The sequence below is a fragment of the Idiotropiscis lumnitzeri genome, chromosome 21 (genome assembly GCF_059441095.1).
Source record: "Idiotropiscis lumnitzeri isolate Australia: NSW breed Sydney's pygmy pipehorse chromosome 21, RoL_Ilum_1.0, whole genome shotgun sequence".
Classification (NCBI taxonomy): Eukaryota; Metazoa; Chordata; class Actinopteri; order Syngnathiformes; family Syngnathidae; genus Idiotropiscis; species Idiotropiscis lumnitzeri.
The window spans coordinates 1,391,095-1,404,551 of record NC_142411.1 but is presented as its reverse complement, the minus strand read 5'-3'; the positions used below and the strand labels follow the sequence as shown (position 1 = coordinate 1,404,551).

The 13,457-nt window shown below is 45.1% G+C and overlaps 2 protein-coding genes and 1 long non-coding RNA gene across 5 annotated transcripts; 1 reads left to right on the top strand and 2 right to left on the bottom strand.

Annotated features, from left to right (window-relative positions):
• The first annotated feature begins 96 nt into the window (after nt 1-96).
• Nucleotides 97-13,442, top strand: LOC148316328 (uncharacterized). Of its 3 annotated transcripts, none has more exons than XR_015840110.1 (5): nt 97-619; nt 1,601-1,695; nt 5,872-5,955; nt 12,202-12,236; nt 12,334-13,442. It is a non-coding gene; the product is annotated as an uncharacterized LOC148316328 (long non-coding RNA). The 3 variants fall into 3 exon arrangements; XR_015840111.1 differs by having other exon boundaries at nt 5,872-6,001; XR_015840112.1 differs by lacking the exon at nt 12,202-12,236 and having other exon boundaries at nt 5,872-6,001.
• On the bottom strand, nt 935-4,246 carry LOC148316330 (12-(S)-hydroxy-5,8,10,14-eicosatetraenoic acid receptor-like). The gene is made up of 4 exons (XM_088285532.1): nt 3,854-4,246; nt 2,957-3,209; nt 2,653-2,805; nt 935-2,277 (listed from the first exon to the last, which is right to left on the bottom strand). Exons 1-4 carry the CDS (start codon nt 4,003-4,005, stop codon nt 1,810-1,812), a joined length of 1,026 nt encoding a protein of 341 aa, XP_088141658.1. The 5' UTR covers nt 4,006-4,246; the 3' UTR covers nt 935-1,809.
• LOC148316329 (12-(S)-hydroxy-5,8,10,14-eicosatetraenoic acid receptor-like) lies at nt 6,412-10,299 on the bottom strand. The gene is made up of 3 exons (XM_088285404.1): nt 9,456-10,299; nt 8,325-8,882; nt 6,412-7,569 (listed from the first exon to the last, which is right to left on the bottom strand). The coding sequence occupies exons 2-3, from the start codon at nt 8,865-8,867 to the stop codon at nt 7,105-7,107; spliced, it is 1,008 nt and encodes a 335-aa protein (XP_088141530.1). The 5' UTR covers nt 8,868-8,882; nt 9,456-10,299; the 3' UTR covers nt 6,412-7,104.
• Nucleotides 13,443-13,457: the final 15 nt, after the last annotated feature.

Here is a 13,457-nt window from a genome sequence, read left to right as displayed (position 1 = left end):
TCTATTAATTGTAACTGGACTGGAGCTAGAGCTCACGTTCATGAATGAATACTTGTGCATATGTTGTACAATTCTGCACACCTGACATTAAACAGACATTTTTGATGCGCCAATTAGTGTGTAAAGATCATAATGGTGTAGACTTTGGAAGACACAAGTCAGACATCCAATAAATTCTCACTTTTTTTATTCTTACAAAACGGCTACTGTTGGCCGGAAGCAACCTCGGCTTTTTTTTATTATTTTTGCTTTGGTTTGGGTTCAAAATATGTCATCAATTATGCTACTCATCGCAACACGCAGAGGAGGTCCTCTCACCTGTTTTTTCGGGGGATTGGTCACGTGTCCTTCGCAATCCGACCGCGAGCAGTTATGGCATTAATTTCGATCGACAGCAGAGGGCGCTCACGCCCAACACGGGCCAAAGTTTTGACAAGTGGTCGAACGTGCAGTGCGCTTTAGTTCCCATTTGTAATTGATTTGGACTCGGTATAGTGTGGATAATATGTCTCTCAAGTCATTTATTATTCGGGTCACTTTCTTATTGCGTCAAATTAAAGCAAATGGAGCATTTCGTCATCCAACCACTGAATCACACTGCCCTTGCTAATAACGCCAAGTAAGTTCGACATGCCCAACACCAACAATTTAGCTTAGCTTATCAGATGCTAATACTGCTAACGCCGTAAGCCAACACTCATTGACATTAAGTTGCTTCTTCATCTCAGACTTGGTGTTCGCTCTGAATTCATTGGTGGAGAAACCCGATGTGTTGTTCATTTGCTGAAACATTTTGTTGAGATAGTAAAATAAATCAAGATGTGCTTGTTTAATTTCACAATTGGTTGGTGGACAGGCACACAATACACAAATGTTTGTATACAGATGATTTTTAATCCTCATAATACAGATTACAGAAAATCAAATGACTTTTTTTAAATTCTCATAATACAAATTACAGAAAGTCACGTCGGAGTTGACAATCTCCAGCGCTACCACTAACTGCCGCCAGAGGGCAACAGAGGCTCGCTTCATCTCCAATGCAGTGTTGCGTCACGTCTCCTAAATAATTTTTATTAATACTTAACTTTTTGACAGCGGCTATAATTTGAACATCTGTCATTAACGTAATAATAATCAGAACATGTGATGGATTATCGGTAGGCTGCTGAAAGACTGCGCACGTTCATGACTATTGCAACAAGAACCAACGCAGAAAACATCAATCATCGCTACAAGCTGGGACGTGAAGCACAAAAAATTGAAATAATGACATATGGATGATATAAAGATGACTAGATGGTACCACGAGTTCCTTTCGCCGTCGTCATGGTAACGCGCTGTTTCACCATTGGGTCCCACACTAAGATAGTTACGTATGAGAAACAAGCCAATTGGCATTGGTTCCCACTTAAATTGTGGCATTGTTGAGGGGAAGACATTCCCAATGACACACAGCACTCAGAAAGTCAATTAATGTCTTCTGTGACATTTCTTTTACGCACTATTTGACATGCGTTGAAAAATTGCATGCTGATTAATATTGTGTTTGTGGAATATGAATTAAGCAGTCAAATCAACCAATTTTTGCTCATCTCAGGGGACGACCATCTTGCCGCTTGCTGTTGACTGAAAATGACCTCACAATTGCTCAGGGCTCAGCTCGCGACCAATCATGGCTCAGCTTCACAACAGGTGAGAATGCCTTGTTTAGACTCGTAAAGGCACAACTTATTGTAAATCGTTCTTTGGGGTTGACCCCCTTTAATAATGAATTTTTGTCTTAAAAGACAAACACGCAAGTAATGTTTATACTTGTAATTTCTCAATCATTGGCAAAGAAAGGCTCCTCCCTGCAGAGGTCGTCGTGGTTGTCGTCGTGGTCGTGGTCTCGCCCTTGCGCAGTCTCTTGTGCAGGAAGGCGGGACAGAAAGCGTCTAGGTAGGCGTCCTTGAAGCCCGAGTGGCAGAAGCAGTAGACCAGCGGGTCCAGCAGGCAGTCGGTGAAAGACAGCACCATAAGTGCGTCGTAGACCTGAACCACCACGTCCTCGGCCTCCTGCCATTCGGTCAGACGCACCACGAGCAGCACCACTCGGGCCACGGCGCACGGCAGGAAGCAGACGGAGAAGATGACCGCCACTGACGCCACCACGCACATGGCTCGCCTCAGTTTGGCCTTTTCTCCCACCGTTTTCTTCCTGAGCCGATGGACGATGCGCACCGTGCAGTAGAACAGGATGATGAAGGGGATGAGGATTTGCGAGAAGAACACCACCTGACGTGGAGAGGCGGGGCCAGAAAATGCGCTTACAAAACCGCGCCCTGTACAGCACAATTAAGGTGTTTCATCGAGCTGAGGTTGTTTGTTGTCGTGAATGACACGCTTGGAAAACGAGAGGTGTGTCGTCGCAAGAGGTGCTTTTACTGGATGACGAATTTGGTGCGAAAAGGAGGTGTTTATTAAATTTGAAGATGATGCTTTGAGCATCTGCATTTGGGGTGGATAATAACTTCGGAAAAAGGAGTTAAATTGAGATGGGACATTGCGGGGAAAAGATGTCTATTTGAGGTGAGGCATTTATTTTTTTGCGGTGGATGAGGCGGAGTTTATTTGTTGTTTTGGAAGTTGCACCCGCGGTCGGCTCAATACCTCTCTGAAGCTGTCGGTGACGTCGTGGTAGACGGTCTCCACGTCTCGTCCGTGGCTGTTGCAGCACTCGAAGGTTTTGACCATGGTCGGGATGGTGAGGGGCAGCAGGAGCAGCCAGATCACTCCAGAGGTTTCCGGAGATTTCTTCAGGACCTTGACAAAGTAGATTTGACTGCAAAATGCTTCTTCAGCTCAGAAACAGTTTTTTTTAGTCCGCCATTCATTAAGTTAAGTATTAAGTGCACCATATTGAAAAGGGAGCGAGTCCCAACACAGCCGGAGCATGTCCCGTAAACAAGCGTACCTTGACGAAGTTCCTCCGTCCAAGATGAACGACGTTGAAGTAGCGGTCCAGCGACAGCGCGACTAAGAAGGCGATGCTGGCGCCGCGGTTGAGGAAGAGCATGAAGAGCATGGCCTTGCACATCCACGTGTTGGGACTGCGCCGCTGGCCCAGCTGGTAGCTGTGAGCCTTGGCGGGGAGGCAGGCCACCAGCAGAAAGTCGGCCATCACGATGTTGAACAGAAACACGCTCTTGTTCTTCCAGAACTTGAACCTCCACGAGCCACAAGGAGTAGGAAGTACATTCAAGAAGCAAATAAAAGGAGAATCCAAATGAGTCAACATCACTTTTAAATGTGTTCCCAAGTTGACACAATTGGGAAACTTTTATTAGAGGTGAGCCATTTATTTGTTGGAGTGGGTGACATTTTAAATGGAGGTGTTCATTTCCAGTGTGCTGTTCTAATGGATGGCATATAAAATAATAATAAATAAAAAAAAAAATCGATATTTCTTCTCGGAGAGAACAAAATTCAGAAGTGTCGCTGAAGTGAGCTGGTTTTTGTGGTGGGAGCTATTTAATCGAGGTGAGACTTGTGTTGCTGTGGATTTCACGCAGGGATGTTTATTTAAGGTAAGATATTTCATTTCTTTCTTTTCATGGGTGACAAATGCAACGTAATCGTGATGAGGTCTTTTTTCCAGTGGCTATGATTTGAGATGAGGTGTTCATTCATTTAAACCGAGCCAACTATGGAACTGTCAAGATTTAAACCATTCTTCGTTGAAGCAGGTTTGACACTTCCAACAGATAATTCTCCCTAAACCTAAAATCATTTCCTTTGACCATCATGGAGGTTGAAGAGCTTCTACGGAACGTCAAATATCCCCGCGGACCGAAACGAAAGGTGGCGTTACCTGAAGATGAAGATGTAGAGGACGGACAGGTTGAGCGGCAGCCCCAGCGCAAACTGTCCCACGACGATGCCCGAGAGGACTTTGTACGTCACGGCGTTGCTCACGTTGCAGTGGTCCAACTCGCTGTCGGCGCCCGACGCGTTGGTTCCCATCGTCTCCCCTGAACGGCGTCCTTCCGAGAGTCGGGTCGAGTTTGAGTCACATTCCGAGGAAGCGCTGGGTTTGTAAACTCAAAAGGTGGCGACTGCTGACGCTACAAGAGCCAGGCCGTCCTCTTCTCGTCCTCTCCCACGCAAACAGACTGAGTGAGAGAAGGCGCTTCGCACTTGGAGGTGTGGTTTCAAGTCAGGCCTTCCCTGACTCGGCATCCTCTCGGTCGGTTTGACTTTTCCCCGCGTCCAAACTCCCCCCAGCATGAATGAATGCGTCACGAGCCGACGGTGTTTCCCGAGCTCTTTGCTGGAAAGAGCTGTGAAATTCCTCAGATGGCCGTGACAGACACTCACTCATGTCTGCACTTGTCCCGCTTCGCGCCAGCCCACCAACATGTCCTTGTCCATCTGGATCTGGTCTTCGTTTGAGGTGAGGCCTTTATTGGCTGTCGTTGATGGCGCCCTTACAAAAAGGAGGTGTTTATTTCTTTCAGTGGATGGTTGACGTGGGAAAAAAATGGTGCTTCTTTGAGGAAAGAAAATTGTGTTGAGGCATTTTCTTTTTGTTTTGGGGTCTGGCATTTTTAGGAATTTTTGTCATTTATGTGAGGTGAGGTGTTGATTTGCACACAAAGAGGTATTTATTCGAAGTGAGCTATTTATTTTATTTTGCGTTTATTTGCAGGTTGTTATTCAAAGTGAGGTATTTATTTTTTGGCGTGGATTAAACACATGACAAAAAGATTTTTTATTTGTGAAGAAGCTTTTGTGTGTTGTGGATGAGGCCCTTGGAAAAAAAAAAAAAAGGTGTTTCTTGGCATTTGAGTTCTTTGCTGGAACATTTTCCCGGCTGGCAAAAGTGCGCCAATGATTCAAGACTCAAGTGGCAATCATTTATAAATTGGTTAGTCGCTCTGCTTCACAGGCGTTTTGTGATGTTTCCGTGGCGACAAGAAGAACAGTTTGAAGATGGCGCAGATTATTGCGTTCGGGGGCGGGCGGGGGTGGGGGGATGTTTGTGTGTTCCTGTGACTTTCTCGCACGTACGCGCAGCTCACAAGCCACACATCTTGTTTCGCAATCTCAAGTGTCCCTCTTCCTGCCTGAGTGGCGCGCTTCGAGATGGGCTAGCATTGTTTAATCAGCAGCAGCGCTAAATGCTAATGACATTAGAAACCGGAGTCCAAAAAAAAAAAAAAAAAAAACAGCATTTGGGGGAAAAACGCCACTCATCTTTTCAAAATGAGCAACATTCAGTTTGCGCGCCACGACACATCCCGCCTGTCATTCGCGCTTCATCTCCTCCATCGAACCAAAACCGAAATCACAACGGGCCTGCCTGATGATTGTCTTGTCGTGACATGTCCCGCCGAGGCCGACGACCACGAAACATCACAACAACACTACGTGACTGTAAACACCTTCATCCCAAAATCTCTACCAAATTTTTTTTTTTACGGCAAAACACACAAGCCAGTTTTGTTTCATTGTTGTTTTTGCAACACTGGCAAAAAAGAAGGGTGAGGCGTTTATTTTCCGTAGTGGATATCTTATTTCTTTAAATTTTTTTGACGTAGCTGATGACACTTAAAACAAGAAGGGCTTTATTTGAGGTGAGGTTTTTAACTTTTCAGTGGGACTAAAATGTAAAATGGTTTGAACTTTCTTTTTGGTGCATGACCTGCCGTTTACAGGAAATGCTTTTCATCTCTTTCCACCTAAATGTGTTGCGGTGTCATCGATGACACGCACACACACACACACACGCTCATGTGTGCTGTTATTGCAACATATTGTAAAGGTAGACAAAGCGATGACACACAAATGAATCAAAGTTATCTTATGCTGTCTAACATCTATTTTTAGACGCACGGACTCGTGCACACACTCGCCACCTGGATGACATCATCGGACGCGTCATGTGACCATCCACCGATTGACTTCATCAAGGTGATGACTGCTCCGGTTCGTTTCGGTTCCTCGGATCCTTTCCGTGGTAGGAAATATATCAGCATGTATTTTGAATCGTCTTAAATCATTTCATGTTCGTTGTTCATAGATCCAAATGAAATTTTGTCAGTTTATGATGTGACATTTTATTGCCCTCCGGTTGGAAGCTAACCTTGACGGAAATCAGAATTGACGCAAAGTGCCGTGAATAATAATCGTCTTCCTGTTTGGACCTTCAGCTGTTGCGCAACACTCGATATGAAGTCATCGGGGATTGTTGATTATTTCGTCATGCTGGTCAAACGGCAAAGCACATTTTTGATTGCGTCCTATCGCACCGGACTCTTAATTAGGTACACCAATGTATGTCTTTACATCATCTAACAATGCCCACTTTGAGGGAAGGCTGTTTTGCATTTATTAAGAAAAAAAAAAGAGGCGGTGTGGCGGACTCAATCAGAAAGAGGAGGTATTTATTTTAGGTTTGTTGTTTGTCGTAGTGGACGACACACTTGGAAAAACAAGTTATTTCACGTGCGGTGTTTATTTTTTTTTTGTATTGATGACGCTTGTGACTTCCAGTGGATGTTAATTCTGCAGATAATTTGCTGCAAAGAAACAGCAGTTTTGAAACTGCTTTGATATCCGTAGATATAAAACAAATCTGGAGGATGAAATAACAAAAGCCAAATTTGCTTTTATAATCATATTCTAAAAAAATGATTCAAATTGAAACTCTGATTATATTTAATGTTTCAAGGCCGCATTGCCCAGCTCTTATTTCAATTTTAGTGGGCCACAAATGACACTGGAGACACGCAACACGTCACGTCTTTTGACAAGAAATTAGTTGCAAGTACGTTGTGATGAACACAATTTCATTGTCGACATCACAGAATCTTGTTAACGTGCTGCCGGAGAACATTTTTTATTCAGTCAGTCAGTAATTGGTTTTGAAAACCAAGCCAAATGTGTCCCCTTTTCAATTCCGAATGTCCGAGCGCTCATCCGCCGTCCTGCTGCACCCACTTTAAGAACATTTCAAAAAGGATCAGGTCTTGGTAGCGCCGATTTAATGGAGTCCCAGTTTACGAATCAAGTCCGCACGGCGGCTCGAGTTCAATGCGGACCCGCGTCCAGTCTCGCCCCTCAGATGACGTTGTTGCGTTTGGGGTTGGGCGTGGTGTTCCCCGTGGAGCTGTCCAACGGCAGCGGGCCTTCCTTCAGCAAGAAGGGGAAATAATTGGACAAGTAGAGCGCCTTGAACTTGGTGCTGCAGAAGCAGTAGACCAGCGGGTCCAGCAGGCAGTCCAAGTAGGACAGAACCATGAGGCCGTCGAAGGCCACGGCCGCCTTGTCCTGGTACGACTCGCGCCACTCCTGCACGCGGGCCACCAGCAGGACCACGCGAGCGATGGTGCACGGCAGGAAGCAGAGCGAGAAGACCACTATGACGGTGGTGACGAGGACGACGGCTCGCTTCAGCTTGGTCTTGTCGCCCACCGTCTTCTTGCGCAGGCGGTTGACGATGTGCACGGTGCAGTAGACCAGAATGATGAAGGGGATGAGGATTTGCGTGAAGAAGACCACTTCCCGTAAGCTGTCCACCACGTCCTGACACGCCAGAATGAAAAAAAAAAAAGAGTACAGCGTCACCTTATTTATTCATGTATTCATTTATTTTATATTTGATATTTTATATGTATTTATTTATTTTTTTTATTTATTTATTTGGGACAATTTATTTGTTGCTATTATTGTAAGCATTAAGGGCCCCAAATTTGTATTCATTTATTTTTTTCCGTTTAAAAGCTGGCCTTTAATTTCACACAGTCAACCTGCCTCACGTCAAACATAATTCGCAGGCTTGAAGGAACTCAACGATCTTAATGGAAAGTACACGTTAAAAATATGGATTTAGAACGCTCCACCAATTTAACTTTGGCTGATGTTTGTTTCGTAAATCTTTAAATCAGTTTGGACTAACGGACTTTTTTGTAAACACTGAAGACAATTTAGAGTCTCCAATGTAGCTCATGTACATTCGTACTCTTTGTCGGACAATTTAAAGTTGTCTTAACATATTTGTTCTGTTTTGCTTACAGAGTCGGAGCTGACATGTTTGTTTTTTTTTGTGCATGCATGTTTTTGGAATGTGGCAGGAAGCTCGAGTCGTATCCGAGATCTCATGTAAAGCTTTATCCCGTGAGGCTGCGGTGCTAACCGCTGAGCTAACTGCTTTATTAATAGACTGGCACTGCACGTCAAATATGGAGCGAGGCCCAGTGCAATCGCCATCACAGACTTTAACGACCACAGTTTTGCTTGAGTGAGCCCCAAAGCTAAAAAAAACCCAACAAGTTCCCTACCTTGATCAGGGTGTCCTCGTGGTTGCCGTCACTCTTGTGGCTATTGCAGCAGTCAAAGTTCTTGAGCATGGTGGGGATGGTGAGCGGCAGAAGCAGCAGCCAGATGAAGATGGAGATGTGCGGCGACTTCTTGAGAGCCTTCAGCAGATTCTTGCGGCCCGGGTGCACCACGTTGAAGTAGCGGTCGATGGAGGTGACGGTGAGGAAGGCGATGCTGGCCCCCCGGTTGAGGAAGAGCATGAAGAGCATGGCCTTGCACACGGCGTCGTTGCTGTTCCGCCGCTCGCCCTGGATGAAGTTGTACGCCTTGATGGGCAGACTGAAGAGCAGCAGCATGTCGGCCAGCACCAGGTTGAACAGGAAGACGTTGTTGCTGTTGGACTTCCAGAACTTCAGCTTGAAGATGAAGAGGTGCAGGACGGACATGTTGAGCGGCAAGGCCAGCATGATGATGATGATCATGACGGCGGCGTAGAACTTGTAGAGCGCCTTGTGCGTGGCCTCGCAGTCCTCGATGAGCTGGTAAATGGAGCCGTTCGCCATGTGGGTCGCCGTCGCCTTGCGGGGGAGGGAAGCAAAATTGATTGAGCACGTGAGGAATTTCGACCTAAACTCGGTGCAGGCTGGCGGCGGATTTGCCACAGGGTGCGCTGCTCCGTTGTGGGAGTGCTCACACCCCATCCATTATTAATGAATGGAAGAGAGACATGGCCTAAGGTTTTGGTCTCGCCCCGCTTTCCGTCTATGAGCTACACCATCCCTGCGTGCCGGCCCGGTGCCTCGCGTCATCTGATCAGCTGCTCCTCGACGTACCGACGTCTCGGCGCGCAAACGCAGTGACTACACTTTATGAAACCAGTTCATTTCTGTGCTATTTTCTTCAGAGAAAAAAAAGATGTAACAACAAAAATGGCTGTTTTACATCACCAAATGATTGGCAAATCTTTTCAAAAGGGAGAATTGATTTGACGCAAGTGGAATTGATGTACGAGCTTGGTCATGGAACAAATTAAATCAAAAGTCATGGTACCACAAAAGATGCACGATGTCCGACTTGTAGTGGACAGGATTTTGGAATAGGACAGAGAAAGAAACTGTTGCAATTATTCTGAATTATTCCAGAGCGCCTACCTGAGGAAAGGAGCCGATAACGGTGGTTTTATTTCTTGCAACTTGCAAATCCTCAAAAGTGGGTTGGGGTGTCTTGATGATATAAGCGTGAACAGCCAACCCGCTTGGGCTTCGAGTCAAAAAGCAAATCCCGACGCTCCGACCTCACAATCCTGTCCGACTGGTTCCGTCGGAGGAATGTCCGCCAAAATGTTCCAAGTTGTCGTTTAGCGAGAAGGCTTCCTGACGGCTGCGAACTTCCTCCTGGTTGCGGGCTCCCGGCTGGCCGAGGGGGTCCTCCTTGTTTGGTTTCTGCTCACGCCGAGCGAGCTCCGGCTCTGCAAGTGATTCACAGCGCGAGAGTGGCGCAACTGGTTTCCGCGCTCCAGTCGAGGCTCCTCCTTATAGCCCCGGGAGGTGAGTCAGCGAGGGCCAGTTGGATGGCGCGACGTCAGACCGGTCCATGCGCCTCTGGACGTGCACGTCGACGTGCTTATGGCACGCACACGTCCCGCTATCTCTTGGCATCAAGTGTGAGAACTATCTGCCGAGCTATTCCGAGGGCTGCTTCGTTGAATCCCTTTGCAAGTCGCTGAGATATTTTCTCATGAGTGACAACCGACCGTTCTTCGCTTCTCTGGACTCGGCCATGACAGCTCGGTTCACGCTCAGCCGAGAATGAGCGCAACTTCCAATCGCGTCAACTCTGACGACCGTTTGGAGACTTCTTTTTGTCAAACATTCGCAGTCGTTTGTCATGAGTGACAGTTTTCCATCGTTCAGCGTCACTTAGCGACAGCGGGATTTGCTTCGGAGAGCCTGGGAATTCACCATGGAGCTGCTGATTTATGTCAGTGCCAATGTGGAAGGAGAAGCTGCGAGGAATGCGGCGTTCCTCAGGGAAGAGGAGGAGGAGGAGGTAGTGGAAGGCTTCTCGACAAGTCCGGACAGCTCGTTCCGTGGCAAACGTTCTCCCGTCAGACGCTGCAGAATTGCTCAATGCCAGGACCGGACCACGAAGCCTTAAAACAAAATCGGACTTTTTTTTTTTTTGTCTCTCTTAAAAATCAACAGTTTTAAGTCGTCCAGCCCGATTTGTTTCGTCCACACGTGCGTTCGCGTCCGTCACGTTGGTCTGTTGGACTTTTGAAGGCCTTCGCTTTATTTGTCCACGACGTTTCTTGGTCAAGGCGTGCCAGCTTTGTTGTAAAACTCAACGGCCTGCTCAAGTGACAAACGGCTGGGAGGCGCTTTTATGACCTATAAAGATAATGTTGCCGTGTTGATGCGCATCGCCACGTTTGACTGCTCGGCAGTTGCCAAAGTATCAGTTTTTTTTCTATAGGTGACTAAAGTCATAAGATTGATTTTATTTCTCTGAAAAAAAAAAACATTTGTATGACTATAATAAAAATATGATTTAATTCACATAAATTCTGACTTTTAAGAAAATATTTATTCATTTAAGATGACAAGTTGATTCCAATTTGTTTGTTTGACGTCATCGGTGGTTAGAACTCTGCTGAGTCAGCATCAAGTTCATCCTTTGGCCACTTTAGCAACTCCCCCCCCAAAAAAAAAGAAAAAAAAAAGTGCTTCTGCTCCGCTGGTGACAAACGCCGCCGCGCCGCCGCTGTTTGGATTGCGTCAACCCAGCAGTTTTGTCGCCCAAGCGAAAGTGTTATCGTCTCGCCGTCGTAAGTTGTCTCTTTGAAATCTTTCATGCCTTTGCCTCGCCCGACTTGTTTTGCCTCGGGACATCTTCAAATGTCATGCTGACTACAAAGGCGTCTCAGACGTTACGCACAAAATCTTGGCAGGTGTTTAACCTCAAAATCATTGGCTGATTGCTTCATTCCGCTTGTTTTTTTTTTGTGTGTGTGTGACGCGCACAAATGAAAATCACCATTTTGCTGCCATATTTTCACCGTGCACACGCATCAGCTGCCAATCAAGTCGCGTTTGGTCTCACTTGATGTGGTGAAGATTGTTAATGCAGCACAAAACAGTCGCAAACCACATGAGCCTCAATCGGGCCGGTTATTTCTTTTGCAAATCAAACTTTTGGTCCCTTCACACTTCGAACCACCATTGTTTTCGATGCCTTCCGAATAAAAAATGCCAAAACAAATTCTTTTTGACCCAGCTGCGTCTTTCGAGGCATCTGAGAGGATCGTGCACGATGTCACGCCATGTCGGCGGTCGTCCTTACCCCCAAATTGACTTGCTTCTCACATGCGCAACCTCCAAGACGTCTCATATTCTGACCTCATTGTTGGTGCAGACCAACAAAGTGCTGTCGACATGTTTTTTTTTTAATGATTTATGTGGAGCACATACAATTTCCCTCGCAAAGTTTGACACAGTTGAGCTCCTTTTATCAGTACAAGTGTGCAATGTGGCTGATAACAAAGACCGCAAAGCAGAGGCAAGTCATGCAATGGAGGCCATTTCGGAGAAAGGACAACTATGAGCTTTACCTTCAAATCCCAGATTTCTTTTTTTTTTTTTTTTTTTTTACAGTAATCAGATTCGTGATTTTAATCTATTCTTCACATTTTTGCTATGAGAAAAATGAAAATTACTACACACCCTTTTTCTTTTTTATTAATTATTAATTATACTATTATTATTATTATTTTCCATTCTGGTATTTAATTTATTTCTTATTTTCCTAACCTGCTTTGACTTGCATCAACTTTGACACGGACAATGAACTCAAAAAATATTTTCCAGATAATCAGAATTTTTTTTTTTTTAATTCCAGGTTTACTCCCTGCACATCACACCGATGTCACTCAAGTAAATGTCTGAGACTGTCTTTGAGAAGGTGTTCCATTTAATTATTTTACCCATCTTAAATCCATTTGTAAACATTTTTTATTGTCTTTACTTGTAGGAAGAGTAGAGAAGCGGTCCTCCTCAGCTCTTGTCCCAATGCGTCGCTGCGGAATCCTTCCAGCGAGTCGGGAGAGAAGAGAAGGCGAGAGGTGAAGTTGCGGTAAAACAGACTCCTGATTAATTGCATACCAGGTGTTTTGTTGAAACGCAATCATGAAGAAAGATGAGAGTTGAACATTTCTACATGCTCGCAGCTTTCATTTGCCATAGTTGTTCATCTGCTCTCAACTGTTGTCACTCTGGGACCCGTATCGAACTATTGTTGCAAAGTCGTGATCCATTTTATCGAAGTTAAGAACAAAAAAGCATTTTTGGGTGAAAATAAAAAAAACTATGAACATACTTGCAAAGTATGCTTCATTTCGAAACGCAGTCCCAAATGAGTTTGATGCTAACTATGACGTATGGCTGTATTTGTTAACGGATTAACTCGTGACCAGGGTAAAAGTGAGTAACATTTCCTGACGCTTACCCAATATTGTGTGTTCTATATGGGAACTTGACATCCCTCAATCAGAAACGTTCAGAAAAAAAAATGACCATTTTTTACCAGACGTCTGCGACCCACCCAAACTGGATCCCCGACCCACTTTTGGGTCCCGACCCGTTAGTTGAGAATCAGTTTTAGAGAACTTCATGCAAAATATAAAGCACACGCAAATGTAACATTCAAAAAAAAAAATTCCAGGCTTCTTCGTCAATTTAAAACTTCAGGATGTTTGCATTTGTCATGAAACGAGATGACCAATACGGGATGTTTAAATGAGCTTTATGATGCAATCATTCAACATGTGCACACAAACACTACACAAAACTATTTGAGGTTTTTTCTTCTTTCTCTTCAGCTGACGAGTCGTTGCCTGCGTGTTCTGATATCGCCATGCCTTGGCTGAGTGAAGACTTGAAATATACACATAAATGTATGATGACACGTGCAGACACATTTACGTTTTTCTTGAGTGCAAATAGAGACAAAACTGTGCAAACAAAGTCCTACGCCTTAATGCCAACAAATGAGTCAGGAAGTTGGTCTGAAACTGTGACAGTTGTGACGTTTAAAGTTTTGCTGCCCTCATCTGGTCTGCTGCTAAACCGTTTTTTAGCAATCTATTTGATGGACTT